The sequence below is a fragment of the Antechinus flavipes genome, chromosome 4 (genome assembly GCF_016432865.1).
Source record: "Antechinus flavipes isolate AdamAnt ecotype Samford, QLD, Australia chromosome 4, AdamAnt_v2, whole genome shotgun sequence".
Classification (NCBI taxonomy): domain Eukaryota; kingdom Metazoa; phylum Chordata; class Mammalia; order Dasyuromorphia; family Dasyuridae; genus Antechinus; species Antechinus flavipes.
The window spans coordinates 204236298-204256680 of NC_067401.1; the positions used below are offsets into that span (position 1 = coordinate 204236298).

The window sequence follows — 20383 nt, forward strand, 5'->3', positions numbered from 1 at the left end:
TCCTTCTTCCTTCCTTCTTACTTGTCTGCCTTCTTCTTATCTATACTCTTGATTGACTATGGAATTATCCTGTTAACGATAAATACATTTAAAGCTCTCTTTGTGTTTTCTATTTGTTGAGTTTTCAAAGTTCTGTTATGTTGAAATAGTAACCAGAAGACCTGTATAGGAATTCTCTTTCAGCTGCTTAATAAACATGTGACCTTGGGCAAAAGTGAAGGGGGGAAGGAGATTTAATTCGACAAACATTTATTTTTAACATTTTCCTATCCTTAGAGGAAGTGTGGATAGATGTCTGGACCTGGTGCCAAGAAAACCTGTGTGTTAGGTAAATTTTTTTTTGTTGTGTCTGACTCTTCATTTGGGGTTTTCTTGACAAAGATACTGGAGTGGTTTGCCATTTTCTACTCCAGCTCATTTTATAGATAAGAAAACTGAGGCAAATAAGGTTAAGTGTCTTGCCTAGGGACACACAGTTAGGAAGTGTCAGGTTAGATTTGAATTTAGGGAGAGATCTGTTTGATGCATAATTCTGTACAAATCCCTTAGTGTCTCTGGACCTCATTTTCCTAAGAAGGGAAATAACAATAGCATCTATCCCACAGGGTTGGGGAGGATCAAATGAGACAATATATAGAAAATATTTTAAAAGCCTTCAAGTGCTAGTTAAAAATGAGTGATGATTATGAACTGTTTTGCAGGGTTGATTCTTAGCTTCCTAATCTGTAAGATAATTTAAATGATAATGATCATAAATGGCATTTATATAGAAAGTATTATTATCCTATTTACATATGAGGAGCTGAGGCTCAGAAAGGCTAATAATCCCACTGGTTTTTTTGATTCCAAGTCTAGCATCAGAAGCTTAGACAGATGGTCTCTAAGGTTCTTTCTGGCTCTAAATCCTTAAAAATTTGAGAATCCAATTAGATGATGTGAGTGAAAGTACTTTGCAAATGACAAAGGACTGTGCAATTATTATTATTATATATCATGTCTTTGGATTTATTTAGACTGAAATGAAGAGGAGGGATTACTAGGTGAGGAAGAGTATACATGGGATGGAGGGAGTGAGAAGCATATTGCACTGAAAAAATAATTGAATTTTAAAAGGAATTGGAAAATAGATCCTGGATTCAAATTTTGACTTTGGCACCTAATACTTGTATGATTGTTGTTCAATTATATCCAACTCTTTGTGATCCTGAGGGCCATATATATTTATGGGATTTTCTTGGCAAACTAGAATGGCTAAACATTTCCTTATTCATCGGATCAGGGCAAAAAGTTCAGTGACTTGTCAAAAATTACATAGCTAATTAAATATCCAAGACTACATTTGAACTCAGATCTTCCTGACTTTATCTGCTAAACTTTATCTGTTTAAGGGATTTGTCCAAGATCTCATAATTTATATGTGTCTGAGGTCGAATAAAATTCAGACTTTTCTGACTGAAGGTCTAATGATCTATCCCCTACATCACCTTCTTGTCTTTGCTTTTAAGGGGGCTTCTCACAATCTAACAGGCCCTACCTCTGACCAGTCAGAGCAAAGGGAACTGCGGTCCATTTCCTCCTCTGTCCAACTCTCCTCCCCTATCCCTGCAAGAGGGGATTAGGAGATTATTCTTCGTTAAGAAAATCTGGGCACCTGTTCTCTGAAGGTTTAATCCCTGGCACTCCCTTCTGTCGCCTTCTTTCTATTTTCACTTGATCTCCCTTAGGGTGTCAGCCCCATTGGCTACTCAAGGATTTAGTGAGGGGTTTTAACACTTGGGGGGGCTGTTAGAAGATAATGGGATAGGTCTTTCACCTGGGGGAGGGGAGAAAAGAAGGCCGGACTCTAGATGTAGGAATTAAGACTAATGAGCTAGCTGTCCAAGCCTTCTTCTTTCCCTTCAGCTGATTTCTTTTTCTCTGCTTCTTCCTTGAATGATTTAAGCATCCATCCAATTGCTCCTCCACTACTCTGTCTGGGAGTTCCGGTGTGCTTGCAGTTGAAAGAGGAAACTTATTTGTTTGTGTGAATGTGTGTGTTCAGTGAGAAGGGATCGGTTTAAAAGGGATTGTATAAGTCCCTTTGAAAAGAAGAAAGGGAGCAAGTTCTGACCTAACCTCAACCTTCTCATCAGCTCACCGGTGAAATCTTAGGAGAGAAGATGGGGAACGTCATGGAAGGGAAGACAGTGGAGGAGCTGAGCAGCACTGAATGCCACCAGTGGTACAAGAAGTTCATGACCGAGTGTCCATCCGGCCAGCTCACGCTGTATGAGTTCAGACAATTCTTTGGCTTGAAAAACCTGAGTCCCTCGGCTAGTGAGTACGTCGAGCAGATGTTTGAGACATTTGACTTCAACAAGGTGAGTGGGGACCAAGGAGACCAAGCAGCCCCAGAAATCTTGGAAGGCAGGTTATAGCATCATAGGAGGAGCAAATTATTTCATCCCTCTGGTGTAAAATAAGGAGGTTGCAATTCTATTATTTTAGCAGTGAGAGGGAAGCTTAGAAATCATGACCCCATTTTCTTAGCAAAGATATGGTGGTTTGCCATTTCCATCTCCTTTTACAAATAAGGAAACTGAGATAAACAGGATTAAGTGACTTAGCCACAGTCATACAGCTAGTACATGTCTGAAGCCAGATTTGAACTCAGGAAGATGAGTCTCTCTGGCTTCAGGCTGGGCACTTTATGCACTGTCCGTCTTCCCCCCTCCTCTCCCCCCTCCCCCCCCCCCCCCAGCCCTTATAGGTTAGACAAAAAGCATACAGATGGAGCAAGTCTGAGAGCTTGGAATTTAATTTTGACTCTGCCACAACTTTAGAGAGAGGGAACTAAGAATGGGATTTGTGATTTTATTGGGATAAGGAACTTCTTTATAGCAGTGAGGGCATTTTATACAGTCTTTGAGAATTACCTAGAACATTTCTATACCTTATATAGCCTTTGAGAGTTGCCTAGAACTTTAGGATTACTGTCCTAAATCTCACGGCCAGTTATGGGTCAAAGGTGGGACTGGAACCTAGGTCCCCTTAGGCCATTTGTTGTTAGAGAAGCTGACTTGAAACCATTATCTTCTTGTCTGACTTTTGGATAAATTCACTTAACTTCTGTGTCATTTTTTCTTTATCTGTAAGGGAAATTAAGTTCCATTCTGATGGTTCATGGTATATGGAGGTAACTCTTGGATCTCTAAGGCAATACCAAGGAAGTTCTAGAGCAACCTGCCAAGCTGGCATAACCTATTAGAACCCTAAGGAACCTTCATGACATGTGGGAGCATTAGAGTGGAACTTTATTTCCCATTTACTGAAGGCCAGAGATTGAGTGATTTCCCCCAAACCACAGAATATTTATTGTCTCATCACCAGACAGATCACTTGTTCTATAAGCATTTGTCCAATGTACCTCATGAAAAGGATACGACTTGGAGGGATTTTTATTGGCATAGGTTGGGGGTGAGAGTAGGAGAAATATCCACACAGGCAAAATCCCAGCTCTTTCAAAGTATAAACATTTTTTAAAAATTGAAAATAAAATCTGGCCTCAGAAGTATCTAAGAAAATGGAAGTGCTAATATAAATTCTTCTTAAGACTACCTTTCTCCACTACCTTCTGGATTCAGGACAGACCACCATTTCTGGATTGCCCTCAATAAAAACAAACAAGCCTAAATCATACTTTTCTTATCTCCCTGACCCAAGCAATGGACTGCAGGAATGAGAGGAATTGTTCACCGTCGGATTATGAAATAAAATTATTATTTTTTTTTCCTGGGGCCCAGGATTAAGCAAGAAAAAGTTTGGGAGAGGCTGACCTGAGTTCTATAGGGTCGCACCTGGGTCTATAAGAGGCACTGGGGAACCTCTGGGGGCTGGTAAGGACTCAGGGCTATTTTCAACTCGCATAAAGTAGATTATAGATTTTGGGCAATGGAAATAGAAAGATTTTCAGTCTGCTGATTGAAGCTTTTTCCTGGGGAAGCTGGAGGGAGAAAAAGTAGCCAAGGTAAAGAGGGAGCTGAGTCATCTAGATAGTGGGTGAAAAGAAGCAGAGAAAGGAACAATCCCGTCAGAGAAGCAGCTGTGGGGAAATGGGAGTTACCCTTAGTGGTATAGACAGATGTCTAGAATCCACAGGTGGGAATATTGGAAGGGAGAAGGGGATTATAACCTCAGCAGTAGCACTTTAACAGCCTAACAACTCGGACTGGAACCCTAAGGAGTCCATGGGGAGCACTTGAAGCTTATGTAACAAATATGAAGCTCTTCCCCAAGAGAAGAGATATGCACCCTCCATACATCAGTGGTGGTTTTAATCCATATGGGCTGTTAGCTGAGATTACCCCATAAAAGTCAGAGAAAGAAGAAATGAACAGTAGTGGTCATTGAATTTCTGCTGAGAGATACAGTCTAACAATCAGGCAGTTGGTGGTAGAGTGCTGGGTCTGCAGTCAGAAAGACCTGACTTCAAATTTTACCTCAGTCACTAGCTGTGTGATCTTGGGCTATTCATAATCTTTGTAAGTCTTCAACTATAGCTTTTTTCATTTTTTTCTCAACTTGGGGAGAGGAGAAAGCTGTTAGCAAGGTGCCTGTTACATAGTAGGTACAATTCAAATCTGGAATGGAGGACCCAAATTCTTTACCTGCTCCTATTCACTTCCATCACTAATTTATATTTTGTGCAGGAACATGTGAATGAATAAATATAAAATGAATATAAATTTTTATATTTTAAAAATTAATTTTGGAGCTAGTAGATACTAGTAACTAAAAAGAATAGGAAAGACTTTCTATTATTATTATTCAATCTCAATCGAGTCTAACTTTGTGACCTCATTTGGGATTTTCTTGGCAAAGAGACTGGAGTGATTTGCTTTTTTCTTCTCCAGCTCATTTTACAAATGAGAAAACTAAGGCAAACAGGGTCACATGGCTAGAAAGTGTGTAAGGCTAGATCTGAACTCAGAAGATGTGTCTTCTTGACTCCAGATCAGGCATTGTATCCACTGCAGCACCACCTAGCTGTCCTTAGGCTTTCAATCGGCTTTAAACTGATCAGAGAATCAGATTTAAAGTTAGGAGGGATTTTTGAAGCCATCAGGCCTAACCCTTCACATTTTCCAGTAAGATTGGCTAAGATCAATTTGGCAGGATCACATCATACAGGGATGGGATAACAAATATTAATCCAACTGTTTTGCTATTAGTTTTCCTTGGCCTAAAATGAAGCTAGGTGCTGATTAGTGTGAATCTCCTGAAGTGGTTGAATGCATTTTAATTGACATTATCTAAAATTATGCTTTTTCTACCAATGGCCATTGGTTCCAGTCCAGTGGAAATTTGCAATGAGAACTTGAATAGTGCGCCCACATCATGAAGATTCATTATTCTCATTAATGGAGACCTAGTTGTATTCAGTCCTGGGCAACTCCCACTCATGTTATCCTGTAGGCAGCTGTAAAAGACAGGAGAGATGGAGCCAGAGCCCTGGGGAGAGAGAAGGGCTTCAGTTTACAGCAACACTATCCCAGAACTGATAATATCCTCTGTTGGCTGGAAGTAGGAAGTGACCCATTCAGGGTAATTTGAGATCCTCAATCCAAGTGTCTTCCCTACCAGTCTGTTTTAGTAGAGTTTCTTCTTTGATGGGCAGCGAGGTGGCACTGCAATGGATAAACTGCAGGCCTGGAGTCAGGAAGACTCACTTTCCTGAGTTAAAATTTGACCTCAGATACCCACTGTGTAACTCCTGGCAAGTCACTTCACTCTGTTTGCCTCAGTTTCCTTATCTGTCAAAGGAGGTGGAGAAGAAAATGGCAAATTACTCTAGTATCTCTGCCAAGAAAACTACAAATGGGGTGACAAAAAGTTAGACACACCTGAAATGAACCAGTAACAACAGAACTAAAATGTACATTTGTTATCTGGAAGGGGGTCCCCATTAACTCTTTTTTTTTTTTGGTAGCCTATTGATATTTTCTTTTCTTTTTTTTTTTTTAATTATAGCTTTTTATTTACAATCCCATTAACTCTTTAGCCTGGATTAGTTTATCATATGAGCTAGCCTTTTACCTTGAAGGCTAGGACATGAGAGAGAGAAATTTTGATTTTTGGCTTCCTTATTTCTCTTTTGTTATGGTTCAACTGAGGATATTACCTCTTCTGGGAAGCCTTTTTTTGATCTCCTTGTTAATGTTCTTTATCTCATCAAATTATCTTACATTTACTTCTCTGTGCATTTGGAGTATCCCTCTCTCTACTTAATCCCTTGTAGAATGTAAGCTCCTTGAGGACAGGGACTGTTTTTCATTTTGACTTTGTGCCCAGTGCCTCTTATAGTTCATTTTAACAGGTATAACACATTTTAATTTTTCTGTCCCAACAGTATTCATAAGGAAATGTGTAAAGAAATGTGAATATACATGTATAACAAAAAATGTTGTTTTTACATATAACTGGGGAAAATTAAAAGAAAATTAAAACAAAACAAATTTCAGTAACAACAATAATAGTAAATAGTAATGAATAAAAATAGTAAAAAAACAAGTAGGGGGAACAATGGATCAAACAGTGAATCTGGAGACAGGAAGACCTGAGTTCAATCTGATTTCATATATTTCCTAGTTGTGTGACTCTGGGCAAGTCACTAACCTCTTTCTGTCTCAGTTTCCTCAAAATATAAATAAAATAGAGATAATAGTATTTATTTGGGTTGTAGTAAGGATCAAAGGAAGCGGTATTTGTAAAACATTTTGTAACTTTAAAACTCTATGTAAATGCCAAATTTTTACTGTTATTGTCACAAGGTAATGAGTGCTTAGTTCCAAATGAACAGAATGGATAGAAAGGGTAATGGAGTTTAGGAGAGGGAGAGAATGACTCCTGAGAGTTGAAGTGGTCAAGCACTGTGGAAGGCTTCAAACTGCATGCAAAAATTTACATGGCTCTTTTTGATATGTGAAATGCTCGGACATGGTCCTTGGGAAAATATGTTTAACTTCCTCTTGGGAACTAGGAACACCAATATGTGTGAACTAGACATACTTATAGCATCGTTCAATACATTTCCTATCCCAGTGATCTTCTGGTAAATGTTTAACTACTAGCTCCCTGAAAATGTTTGACACATTTAAAAATTTAATTTGCATTATTTTTCCTCTATTCTTATATTCCGAGGGGAGAGGCAACATGAAAATAACTGGATTTTCATGTTGTTTGCCCCCTCAGATTACAAAGTCTTTGAGAACAGGAATTGTCTTTTACCTTTCTTTGTATTTCTAGGATTTAGCACAGAGTATGGCACATAGTAGGCGTTTCTAATAAATGCAAGTAGACTGATTGATGGGGTGATGGAAAGTTTAAATAATAACATCCTTATGGAACTTATAGGAGGGAGATAGCTAGATAGTATATTGGATATAGCATTGGTCCTGGAGTCCGGAAGATCTGAATTCAAATTCAGCCTCAGATAGATACTAGTTGTGTGATCCTGGGCAAGTTACTTAGTTTCTACCTGCTTCATTTTCCTCATTTATAAAGTGAGGGAAATAATAACATCTCCTTTTTAGGTTTGTTGTGAGGATCAAATGAGATAATATTTGTAAGGTTCTTTGCAAATTTAAAAATGATATATAAATGTCCACCTAAGTTCAAATATGGCCTCAGATACTAACTAGATGTATGACAAGTCATTTACTCATTTGCCTCCATTTCCTTACCTGTAAAATGAACTGGAGAAGGAAATGGGAAATCACTCCATTATTTTTGCCAATAAAACCTCAAATGGGGTCACAAAGAATTGCACATAACTGAAAAATAACAATACTCTTGGATAAAAATGTGATGCAAAATAGTATGCGATAAATACATTAAAGAGTTATTAATCAATATGTCAGTGAAGGTCAAGAGGGAGAACAGGTTGTTATTGACAAGTATGGCAGTCATTTTAACTTGGGCCTTGTATTACAGAGTTCTTAAGAAAATAGGGCTTTATGAAATGGCAATAAACAGGCAAGTGTTGGTGTTTGGGGGAAGGATGCCAAACAAGATCTCTAGGGAAAGACCATAGTAACTGATTTATATTTCTATCATAGCTTATACACTTCTAAAGAGCTTTATGGTTTTCAAAGAGATTTCCTTAAATAGACCTATAAAGTAGCTTATATTATGCCCAATTTACCTTCAAAAAGGTGAAGACTGGAGGTCCAAAAAGAATAACAGATTTACATGTCCTCACACAGCATGTCAGAGGAGATGCTCAAAGCTAGGTCTTGTCTGAGTCCAAGTTTAAGGCCAGATTTGAATTCAGGAAAATGAGTCTTCCTGATTTCAGGCCTATACTCTATCCATTGGACCATTTAGCTGCCCACTTTTTACATTAACCAGTTTTAGTAGAGGTAGGAAGTAGGAGTTCATAGATGATTTCTTTTTTTTTTTTAATGGAAAAGAATGTGCTTGAGCTAGGAATCCCTTAACAATCCTGTCTGTTTCTGTCTAGGATGGATACATTGACTTTATGGAGTATGTGGCTGCCCTGAGTCTTGTCTTGAAAGGGAAAGTGGAACAGAAGCTTCGCTGGTACTTTAAACTGTATGATGTGGACGGCAATGGCTGCATTGACCAAGCGGAGCTGCTCAACATCATCCGGGTAACTTAAGGTGACCAGACAGTCTGGTTTGGACCAGATTGGCCCAGTTATTTTAATAACCTGGGCAAGCAGCTGGGAAATTCCTGTTTGATCCCTTGGACTAGGAATATAGATATAGGTTAATTGTGAAGCCCTCTTCCTTATCCTGTGAATGATCCTATTTGAGATCCCCATCTAACTAAAATATGATTATAGGCCAACTGTGAAGTCCTTTTCCTTACTCTATGAATAATCATATCTAAATTAGCTCCTTATAATGCTTAAGACTTTGACTATAGCTTTAGACCCCTTTTCCAGATCAGCCCTAAAAGAAAAATTTCTCTAGTCCTTGCTTTAGGCTTTTTGGAGTAGGTAGGAGATATAAATAATCTCCTTTTATAACATCTTGCTTGATCCATAGTCAATGGTGTGCTGGTAAATATTTAACAACTGGCTCTCTGAAGAAAAAAATATACTCATAACAAACTTGTAATTTTAATTTTCAGTTGTTGGTGTTCACTTGTTTCAGTCATGTCCAACTTTTTGTGAACTGATTTGGGATTTTCTTGGCAAAGATACTGAAATGTTTTGCTGTTTTCTTCTTCACATCATTTTACAGATGAGGAAACTGAGGCAAACAGGGTGAAGTGACTTGCTAACAGTCATGCAGCTAGGAAGTGTCTGAGGCTGGATTTGAACTCAGGAAGATGAGTCTTTGTGACTTTAGGTCCATCACTCTCTATCTACTATGCCACCTAGGTATTCCATAATCTTCATTATTAATACTTTATCACTTTAAGTTTAATCAATCAATGAAATAATAAACCAAACTTTGGATTTTAACTTTTCCTCATTTCTGAAATATATATTTCAATTGAAAGTTTGTGTAGTCCTAGTCCTATCCTACTCCCACTCTTTTTCTCTTCTTTTACTGGCTAGTTAGGAATGTTTTTAGCACTTGGTATCTACTACCTTCAATCCCACCCACTTTCCTCTCTCTTGAAAGGATTAGAAAGTCTGGAAACAGCAGCCTTGATTGACTACTGTAGGTATTAGGTATGGAGAAGGGAGCAACACAGGCTAAGAAGTGTTGTATTTGGTTCTTCAGTTGCTCTATTAATAAGTGTTTTTATTATTAATTTAAAAATATATTTTCAATTTTGATAATATTTTTTTCAAAATACATGCAAAGATAGTTTTCAACATTTACCCTTGCAAAATCTTGTATTCCAAAATTTTTTCACTTCCTTCCCCCAACCCCTCTCAGCAAATAATCCAATATAGGTTAAATGTGCAATTCTTCTAAATATATTTCCAAATTTATTGCACTGCACAAGAAAAATCAGATCAAAAGAAATGAGAAAGGAAAAAAAAAAGCAAGCAAACAACTGAAAATATTATGTTGTGATCCACATTCAGTCCCCATAGTCTTCTTTCTGGATACAGATGTCATTCATAAGTCTATTGGAATTCACCTGAGTCACTTGGCTGTTGAAAACAACCATGACCATTAGAATTGAACATTACATAATCTTTCAACATTGCTGTGTACAATGTTCTGGTTCTACTCACTTCACTTAGCATCAATTCATGTAAATCTCTCCAAGCCTCTCTGAAATCATTCTGCTGATTATTTTTTATAGAACAACAATATTTCATTACATTCATATACCATAACTTATTCAGCCATTCTCCAACTGATGGGCATCCATTCAGTTTCCAGTTCTTGCCACTACAAAAAGGGCTGCCACAAACATTTTTGCACATGTGGTCCAAAAAAAATCTTTTTTTTTTTTTTTTAAAGTATTTTGTAGTACAAATGGAAGTCAGGAGACTTGGATTCTGGTTTGGTCAGATTGAACCTTAGATATCTTAAAAGATATCTCATCTCCAGTTTGGTACAATTGATGGTTGTTTTTTATTTGTTTGTTTGTTTTTCCAGTCATGGAATTATTTGTGACTCTATTTGGGATTTTCTTGGCAAAGATACTGAAATGGTTTGCCATTTCCTTTTTCAGCTCATTTTACAGATGAGGAAACTGAGGCACACAGGATTAGGTGACTTATCTGAGGCTATATATATATATATATGTACACACACACACACACATATATATCTCCTTGATAGTTGTCATCAAGTATTTGAAGAGATGTCATATGGCAGAGAGATTGAACTCTTCCTGTTTAGTCTCAGTAGATAGATCCAGGAGCAATGGGCAGAAAGACCTCTAGCTCTGGAGTTATATCAGACTTAGGTTCTAGTATCAGTTTTGATATTTACTACCTACATGAGTTTGGGAAAGTTAATCATCTTTCCTCTGCCTCAGTTCCCTCATCCATATAATTAGGGGGTCAGTGTCAAAGGGTATCTGAGGTATCTTCCCAGCTCTGGATCCTTCTTTTAGGCATAAGTGTGGTATAGTGGTCAGGAAGACTAATGTTACAATAACTACTTAAATATTTAATATATGTCTCAGGGCAAGTTACTTCTCCATTCCTCAACTTTCCTTATCTGTATCCTTATTTTGATGCTTCAGTTTCCTCATCTGTAATAAGAGGGAGTTGGACTCAACAGTCTTTCAGGTCAGATTATTTAATTTTTCAGTGCCTCAGTTTCCTCATCTATTAAAAGAGACACCTCTTTGGAGTCAGTGGTTTCTAAGATCCTTTCCCCTGTAGATCTATGATCCTATGAAATTGTAAAGAGGAACAATTAGGATTAATGTCAGGAAATAATTCCTAATTCCTAATATAATTACATTATATTCCTAAATAATTACAAATGTCCAAAAGTGGGGTGGGCTGACTTCCATCAGTAGTTGCCCTGCCTTAAAAGTCTTCAGGAAAAGGCCAGACGACCTCTTGTGGCAGATGTTTATAGTGTAAATTCCTTTTCTAGTACAAGGTAAACTAGATGGTAGTGGAGGTCCCCTGCACCTGCGCAATTCTGTGATTTACGGATTGAAGAATTGTCTCTGTCCATATAGTATTCTAAGGCAAGTCACGTGGCCTCCGATCCTTTTTTCTCACCTATAAAAAGAAGATAATTATTCTACTACCAAGTTCACATTGTCATTGTGAAGAAAGTAGTGCAAATCTTAGAGCTCTGTTTACATGTGAATTATTGTCCTTATATTGCCTCACAAGGCTATGAGGATCAAAATGGAAATGTGAGATCATATGATCACACTATCATAGGAATCAAGCTTCTAAAGAGTAAGGATTGTCTTTTACTTTTTTTTTTTTTTTTTTTTTTTGGTATCATTATTGTGAATACACAGTAAGCACTTAATAAATAACAGAGAAGGTTAGAACACAAAACATGGAATGTTAGAGCTGGAAGGGACTTTAGAACAGAGCATAGATTACCAACTGGAACACAGAAGGGACCTTAGAGCATGGAATGTTAGATTACAGAATATAAAATGTCAAGGCTGGAGGAGGATTTTAGAACATAAAGTGTTAGAATACAGAATATTCTCTGTCAAAGCTGGAAGGGACAGAATAGAATGTTAGATCACAGAACATAGAATTTTAGGGCTGGAAGGGAGCTTAGAACATAGAATGTTATACACAGAGCTTGGACTGTTGGGACTGTTAGGGAACTTGGAACACAATGCTAGAATAGATAACGCATAATGCTAGAAAAACTTTAAAGTTAGAATGATGGAACACAGGACATGAAATTTCAGAGCTGGAAGAGGATTTAGCCTATAGAATGTTAGTACACAAAACACAGACTATCAAAAATTGAAGAGAACTTGGAAATCAATTAGCCCAACCCTTTCATTTTATAGGAGAGGAAACTGAGGCACAGAGAAGGAATTAGCTTGTGTGAGGTTACAAAGTAAATGGCAGTGGTATTCAAACTTAGGTCTTCTGATTCCAAGTCTAGAATTCTTCCTTTGTTATAAACTGAGTACATTTTGTAGGTCTGGTCCTGGGTGTGGCACTGTGGGGAACATGGAGAAGTATAAAGCATGAGATGTATATGGGAATCCTGTACCGAGTGATCCATGAGTGGACAGGAACTTGGAGATCAAAGGCATCCACTTCTTAGGAAGCTTCTGAAATCTCTTCTAACTCACAAAATTCTGATTCTACACTCCATTTGTCCTCAAGGAACTCACACTCTGTCAGAGAGCGCCAATTGGTCTCTTCCTATTTTGATTTTCACCTTTCCCTTCTCTCTGCCCCTAAACCAAGCCTTGGTTTTCCCATTAATTCGAGTAGCTTCTTCACTTGTCCTTCATAATCTGACTACAGTCACATCCATGCCAGAGAAGTACAGAATTGGAACAGCGGTTTTCAAAAAGATTTCTGGCTTTGCGTAATGGGAATCCTTCTTCCCTCTCTTTTCCCCACCTCCAAGTTCCTGTTCTTCTCCAGGAAGGAAGACAAAGCTGCTAGTTCAGACTTCACTAACCACAGCCCATGAGGAGGGAGGGTTGTTGTTGTTCAGTTGTTTCAGTCCAGTCCGATCTTTGTGACCCCATTTGGGGTTTTCCTGGCGGAGACGCCGCAGTGGGTCCCCATTTCCTTCTCCAGCTCGTTTAACAGATGGGGAAACTGAGGCAAACAGTTCAGTCACTTGCCCAGGGACTCAGAGCCAGGAAGTGTCTGAGGACAGAACTGAACGGGGATCTCCCTGACTCCAAATCTGTACTCCATCCACTGGGTCACCTAATTGTCCCCAGGCTGAACTAGATGGTCCCCACAGTCCTGTCCCCGCGCAGCATCAGACATTGTGATTTGAGTAGTAAGACACTGCTTCCCAGTATTGAAGCTCATTGCCTCCTCTGTGTGAGGAGAAAAATTCATACTTTCTGACCTGGGGATGGTTTTGACTCTTGAGAAATATAGTAATAGGGAGCAGCTAGGTGGCGCTGTAGATAGAGCACCGGCATGAAGCCAGGTGGACCTGGGTTCAAATCTGACCTCAGACACTTAACACTGCCTGGCTTTGTGAGCCAGGACAAGTCACTTAAACCTTTTGCTAAGGATTATTTGGAAACCAATTCATTTTCTTTCATTGTATAAGCAAAGAAAGCGATTCTTTCTCAGTCCTGCAGTTTGCAAACCCTCCACTAGGGGGAGCAGTCTGTCAAGAAGCCCATCATGTATTTGGAAACCAACTCATTTCCTTCCAATGTGTAAGCAAAGAAAGCGATTCTTTGTATAAACAAAGAAGGCGATTGTCTTTGTATAAGCAAAGAAAGCGATTGTCTTTGTATAAGCAAAGAAAGCGACTGTCTTTCTCAGTCCCGTAGTCTGCAAACGCAAAGCCATAAATCTTTTTGAAAACCGCTGTTCCAATTCTGTACTTCTCTGGCATGGATGTGACTGTAGTCAAGGCAGATTATGAAGGACAAGTGAAGAAGCTACTCGAATTAATGGGAAAAGATTCCTTCCAGATCTAAATGGCGGGCGCCACGAAAGCCTGAGAGCTTGTCCCGCTGCGCCTCCTGCTGCCCGAATCCTGACATTGCACCCCTTCTCCAGGCTAGTTTTGGGGTATCGGTCATGCTTCCTCCTCTCACCCACCCTTCTGTCATTTTCCCGCAGGCTATACGCGCCATTAACCCTTGCAGTGACACAACCATGACTGCGGAGGAGTTCACCGAAACAGTGTTTGCCAAGATCGACGTCAATGGGGACGGTAAAGGAGGAACCTCGATGGGAGGGGAATGATACCTTTGGGCGCTTTCTCCTTCCGCTCCCACCTTCTCCCTAGCCGGTGTACACCCTTCTAGCCACCCATCCAAGCCCTGGTCCGCAGGTTCCATACTGGCCCTGGCCGTGCGTCCTGGTTCTTCCAAGCGTGCTCCACGAGCTCTCCCAACTTTTAGTTTGCTTTCCCGCCCCGCAACGAGCTCCTCTCTTCTGATCCCGCGGCTTTGATCCTGCCTGATCTCCTTGGTCTCCAGATCTCTTTCCTTTGCCCCTCCCCCCCTTCGGCCCCTCCCTTAACTGATCCCCTGCCCTACCCCCGGACTCCGGACTTCTCCCTCCCAACTAGGGCAGCTGCTCGGGCTCTGCTCCCGGTTCTGGAATCTCCCCAGCCACGCCCTCTCCCCTCGCCCTCCCGCTGGACTCTCACCCCGTATTCCCACCCGGAGATTCACGCCCTCCTCTTTCCCCTCTCCAGGCGAGTTGTCCTTGGAGGAGTTCATGGAGGGTGTCCAGAAAGACAAGATGCTGCTGGACACGTTGACTCGAAGCTTAGACCTTACCCATATTGTCCGCATGATCCAGAACAGTGGACAGAGCACGGACCAAGAACAAGGGGAGGAGGGGGCCGCTGGGTGAGCCCAGAGGGTCCGGGCCACCTCCTCTGAGGGCTCCTTTTGTGTTCCTTTTTTTAAAAATACAGATTATGCAGCACTTAGATGGGTTTCAGTTTACCTCATTTCAGGGTGTTGGTGGGTGGTCGGGACTGTTGACTACGGGCAGTATGGGATAGTGGGTAGAGCTCTTGATTTGGAGTTAGGAAGGTCTAGATTTGATGTTTGCCTCGGACGTCGTCTTAGATGCCCATTTTCCTCATTCACAAAATTAAGGGGTTTTTTCCTCATTCACAAAATTAAGGGGTTGGACTCAGTCCCCTTAGTCCCTTCTGGTTCTAAATCTATGATCCTGTGATTGATTTCCTGAGAGTCATAAGGTCTCCTTCACAGGGCATGAGAAGGGAGAAGCCTGGAGCCTGGGTCACTCATTTGCCCCGGCCTTCATGAGTGAGCTAGATCAGCTCTTTATAGTCCTAGTGCCACAATTATCTCAAAGTTGAAAGACATCTCAATGGGAATTTATTCTATCCGTGACCTGGGCTACTACTACATCCCAGACAAGTGACCCTCCAGCCTCTGAAAGCCAATCCTAGGCTGCTTCTCAGTCTTATCTCCCTTCTCATCCTTGGAAAGTGGGGGTGGGAATGAATGGCTACTGAAGAATGGAAGGGGAAAAACACAGGAGAGAAGACCTTCCAAGTCCTAATTTTCTCCAAGGAGTTCTCAACCCTGGGTCACTCTTTCAATAAATTTAAAAAGACCAAGAAAAATCTCAAAAAAAAAAAAAAATGCTTCCTGAGTCATTCTCTTCCTCAAAGAAAGAAAAAGATTCAAAAAGAGGTGAGGAAGAAATGACTTCTGGTATAATGGAAGTTTGGTACATGTTTGGACCACTTACCTAATTAAGATAAGCTTCCTAGAGGCTCCATCCAGTTGGCTTATACATGGATATTCTGCAGTAGGCCTGCCATGTGGTTGGAAGCAGTCTTATAGGTGTATATATACATGTGTACAGATGTTGGGCATGTATGTGAACTGTGGATTAGTATGCTGGATTGTGTATCTGATAGGAATGTGTATACATATACACGTATGTTTTTCACATGCAAATCCGTGATATCCCATAGGATTTTTATTTTTACCAAACTTACAAAAATTGTCCCCATATTACTTAACACATGTTTGGGCACTGTACTACTACCTGCTATTCTAGGTGTCCTCCCCTCTTTAATCCACCCCCCACACAGTTACTAAAACAATATTACTGAGACCACAGATCTGTCCATATCACTTTACTTTTGTCTGTAGGATAAAATACAAACTCCTCAGTCTGATATTGAAACAAACTTTCTCAGACCTACTTCCTTCAATGCATATTCCAGAAAGATAAGACTATTTCTTACTCTCCAAACTCAAAATGCCGTTTCTCACTTCCATTCCCGCCCCCGCCTCCCCCCCCCTCCCCCCAGGCCAATCTCCCCCCTTCTCACCTCTTTCAAGTCTTGAATTAATAAGTGTTAGGAAGGGTTAAGGAAGTGGTCCTTAGGCACATAGTATGAGTGAAAAAGAGTTCTTCACCACACTTGGATGTGTACAGAAAAACCCTGAAAGTGCTCTGGCAGGCAGTTTTAAAGACAGATATGTAGCCCACGGAAAAAGACTGCTTCTACCCATATCTAGCCTCTAGGAAACATTTATCTTTAAGTATATGGTCCAAACATGTACCAAACCTCCATTATGCCAGAAGGCATTTCTTCCTCAACTCCTTTTTGAATCTTTTTCTTCCTTTGTGGAAAAAGGTGGCTCAGGAACTATCTCTTTTTGATATTTTCCTTGGTCTTTCTAGATATTAATCTCTCTCCAATTAACTTGTATAGCCAACATGGTACTCAATTTTTGATTCTTAAGGATTAGTGGGTTGAGTATGGAGTATTTGGATGATAAATATACCTCATTTGGCTTAAGCTTCACTCCTATCTTAGCTGGGAACTTTCAAGGTCATCCAAACTTAGTTTTACCATGTTAGCTGGGAAGAAAGGAACGGGCAAGATAAAAATAAAGTATTTAATCAGTACTAAAACAATGAGTAACACAATAAGGCAGCATTATTTTCATCACACCTATTTTAGGAATTAGAGCTTCATGCCCAAGAAAATCATGGAAAAAGTCTTCTTCAAGATTCATACTCTGATGAAGGGAGTATAAGGTACATATCTCCTGGCTAGACTAAAGATGGGAGAGATCCATTCATGGAGGCGCTGAACCTATGATTTCAGAATCCATTGCTTTCATCCTTTTCTGATTCCTTCTGCCTAGCAGCTAGCAAGAAGTCTACACTGTAGCTGCCCTTTTTCTTTCACCAGATTCCAAAATCACTAGCTTTTCCTTCTTCCTAGACATCTCCATTGCCCTCTTAATAGAACCCTTTGTATTGTAGACAATCATATGGGCACTGAAATCCTGGGCCCTTTAATTAGACTTGTCCTTGAAGCTCAGAGCCTCATGGGAAATGCAGTCCTTTCTCTTAGATGTTCTCCTATTTCTACTCCAAAATGTTCATATGGACTATTTGTCCCTGACCTGTTGTAGAGCCTGCCAAGCTGTACACTGTACCCTGACCCTGCCATAGTGATGCTATTTTGGTACTCTAAGCACAAAGGACAAAATCAGCCCATTTCCATTGCATTATGGGTATCTGTACTCATGTCCCAAATAGTAATTCCTTGAGAGCAAAGAATATGTTATTCTTGTCTTCATATCCCTTGTATCTTCAAAAAACCCAACCCCAGTGCCTCATAGTGGCAAGGCGACCAATTTAGGTTATCAGAGTTTCTGATTTAGTAACTTATAAAACAAACAAAAATACCACATAGTTTTATGTAACTCCTTTATGTTTTTACAATGTTGGCAGTAGAGTGGGTGAAAAGGGGGCAGAAGGTATTAAGAATTATAAACTTGCAAAACTGTCTATAAACCTGAACTTACTAAGGGTGATAGCCTTGTCCAATAACTAGCAAGTAGACATATTAATAGAGAAACTGAGTTATATAAATTTTCAGCAAAAATAAAACCAAAAGACTAGAAAATCTTATAGTTAAATGGAAGATTGGCTTACAGGTCCTTTTCAAAGAACATTTTATATAGTTGGTTTTATGGGGCACCCAAAGACACCAAGAAACATAATTTCATAGGCCGTTCAGTCATTTTATATTACACTGATAATGACATATGCAAAGAGACTACCATGAAAATGCTTGCAGTTTATGCCTCGACATCTGTTGCAATCAATGGAGAGACAGAAAAATTCTATTAAAAATTAGCAAAATACTCCCAGTTAAATCAACCCATACTTTGATACTTGGTGGTTACTTTTATCTTGTTTACAAACATGGGTATGGAGGAGGATGGTGAAAAAGTTGTTGGAAGAGCTGGTTCAAGAGTAAGAAGTGGGGGAAGTTAAAGGCCTGTGGAACACCTCATTCCTGGATATGAATACTTTCTTCAAGGGAAGAATAAAAAGTTATGGGATGTGTTGAATATTGACAAACATTACAAAGAAAGAAAGAGAATGTATTTTAGTTGATAGGAAATGACTTATTGCTAATCTGGGAATCATTCTTAATTCAACTGTGTGTGTAGTAATACTAATGACTTGTTAAATTGGAAGTCAAAATATGCATATATATGCATATGTACATACATCTATGTAAATCCATGTATATACACACACACATATATAAAACTATCCATCTATTATACCACCCATGTATATATACACACAGATATACACATAACCATCATATATCTATGTAACTATACAACATATGCAGGGTAGTCATGATTGGGTTGTAACACATTACAAAAAAAAGGAAGGATGAAGCTATATAAAAATATTATCAAAGAAACATGATTAGGAGAAAAGATAGGCAAGATACTATCCTGGCGACAGGCCAGGGGTCTTTACAGAGGAGAAGGGCCAGAGCTGGGCCTGGTTGGTTGAGGTATTTAGGAAACTGAGGAATGTGGAGAGGAAAGTAGTAAAGAACAAAGTTGGGAGAAACCTTCTACAAGCTAGGGAGGAGAGAAGCAAGCCAAGGGGATCTTCGGATAACAGCTTTACCTAGTAACTAATGAGATCACTGGTTCTTTGGCTGCTGATTGACCGGGGCAGTCTTTTGGAGAATTAAGGATGGAAAGTCCCCAGTGAGCTAAGCTGTATGAAAGAGCAACTGCAAGTATGGAACTTTAGCCCAGGCGATGTGGAATGGATGGAAAGGTGGTGATTCAGATTCCTCAGAAACTTACCCCAAGTTTTTCCCTTTACTAGGAATAACCCTTCCTGTCTCACTGTGTTGGAGAATTTAGTCCCCCGAAGAATTCATTCCCTAAAGGAGTCCCCAGCATCTGGTCACCACAAACTACAGTCTTTCTCCTTCCTTCCAGGATATTTTCTTAGAATACTGTTGGCCTTTTTCCTTCCTCTGAAAACATCCCTCTCTGTTCACTTCCATTCTCTTCCTGGAAAGGCAATCATTTCCCACATCTTGGACATAGAGTTGAGAGTATCCCTCACATTTGGTGCTGATGCTGAAGGTAGCCTGGGCCAGTTTGAGACTAAGATTCCATTTTTTCATCCCCTAGCCCCTCTATCTCTGTCTTTGTTTCTTACACCCCCCCAATCCATTAACTCATACAAAGAGTTCGAGGTGTTGTGCCACAGTTCCTTTTTATTGTCCTGATTCAATTTCCCCAAATTGTTCTGCCTCAGTTTCCCTAAATTGTTCTGCCTCAGTTTCTCTTAATTGTTTTGCCTCAATCCCTTTAGTTGCAACCCTCCCTCCCCCACCCTGCTCTGGTTCATTAGGACTGATATAACTCAGGGCTAGTTACTCTAAAGTTATAAATTGTAAATGTGTAAACTCAAGATAAAGGGGAGTTCAGACTTCCCGGCTCCTAACTCCTCCTAAGTCATTAAGAATTTATGATCCTACCCCTCAACCTGTCAGAACCTGATTGATGGTCCCTGCCTGGAGATTCCCGATCACCAGAGTTTGGAATCCACCCCTCTGCCTTTGTTTAACTACCTGAGCTAAGAGCTATAAATATGTCATTGAGAACTCACATTTGATTCTGGATGCTTTGGGCATCAGCCCTGGTGGCAGCATGTCCCCAGCACAATCTCTCCTTCTCAGAAATCCAAAGAAAATATTAAAAACTCTCTGATCTCTTGTCTCAGTTTCTCTGGTATTACATTGGTATCAGCATGAGCTCACTTTCAGAGCTGTTTCCTCTGCTGAGAGGATCTAGGTTGGAGCACTAGGAATTCTTTCACCTAATGGTTAAATGGTTGTGGGTTGAGAATTGGAAGGAAAATCATGGGACAAGCATAGTTCAAATCCAAGAGAACACAGAATGAAAGGAGATAGGCCGTTCCTTTAGCCTGCCTGAACCATGCTGGGTTTAGGGT

General features: G+C 39.9%; 1 protein-coding gene across 1 annotated transcript; it reads left to right on the forward strand.

Moving 5' to 3' along the window:
• Window positions 1–2144: 2144 nt before the first annotated feature.
• GUCA1A (guanylate cyclase activator 1A) lies at window positions 2145–15017 on the forward strand. Its single transcript, XM_051996962.1, has 4 exons — window positions 2145–2360; window positions 8501–8650; window positions 14195–14288; window positions 14778–15017. Exons 1-4 carry the CDS (start codon window positions 2160–2162, stop codon window positions 14936–14938), a joined length of 606 nt encoding a protein of 201 aa, XP_051852922.1. The 5' UTR covers window positions 2145–2159; the 3' UTR covers window positions 14939–15017.
• Window positions 15018–20383: the final 5366 nt, after the last annotated feature.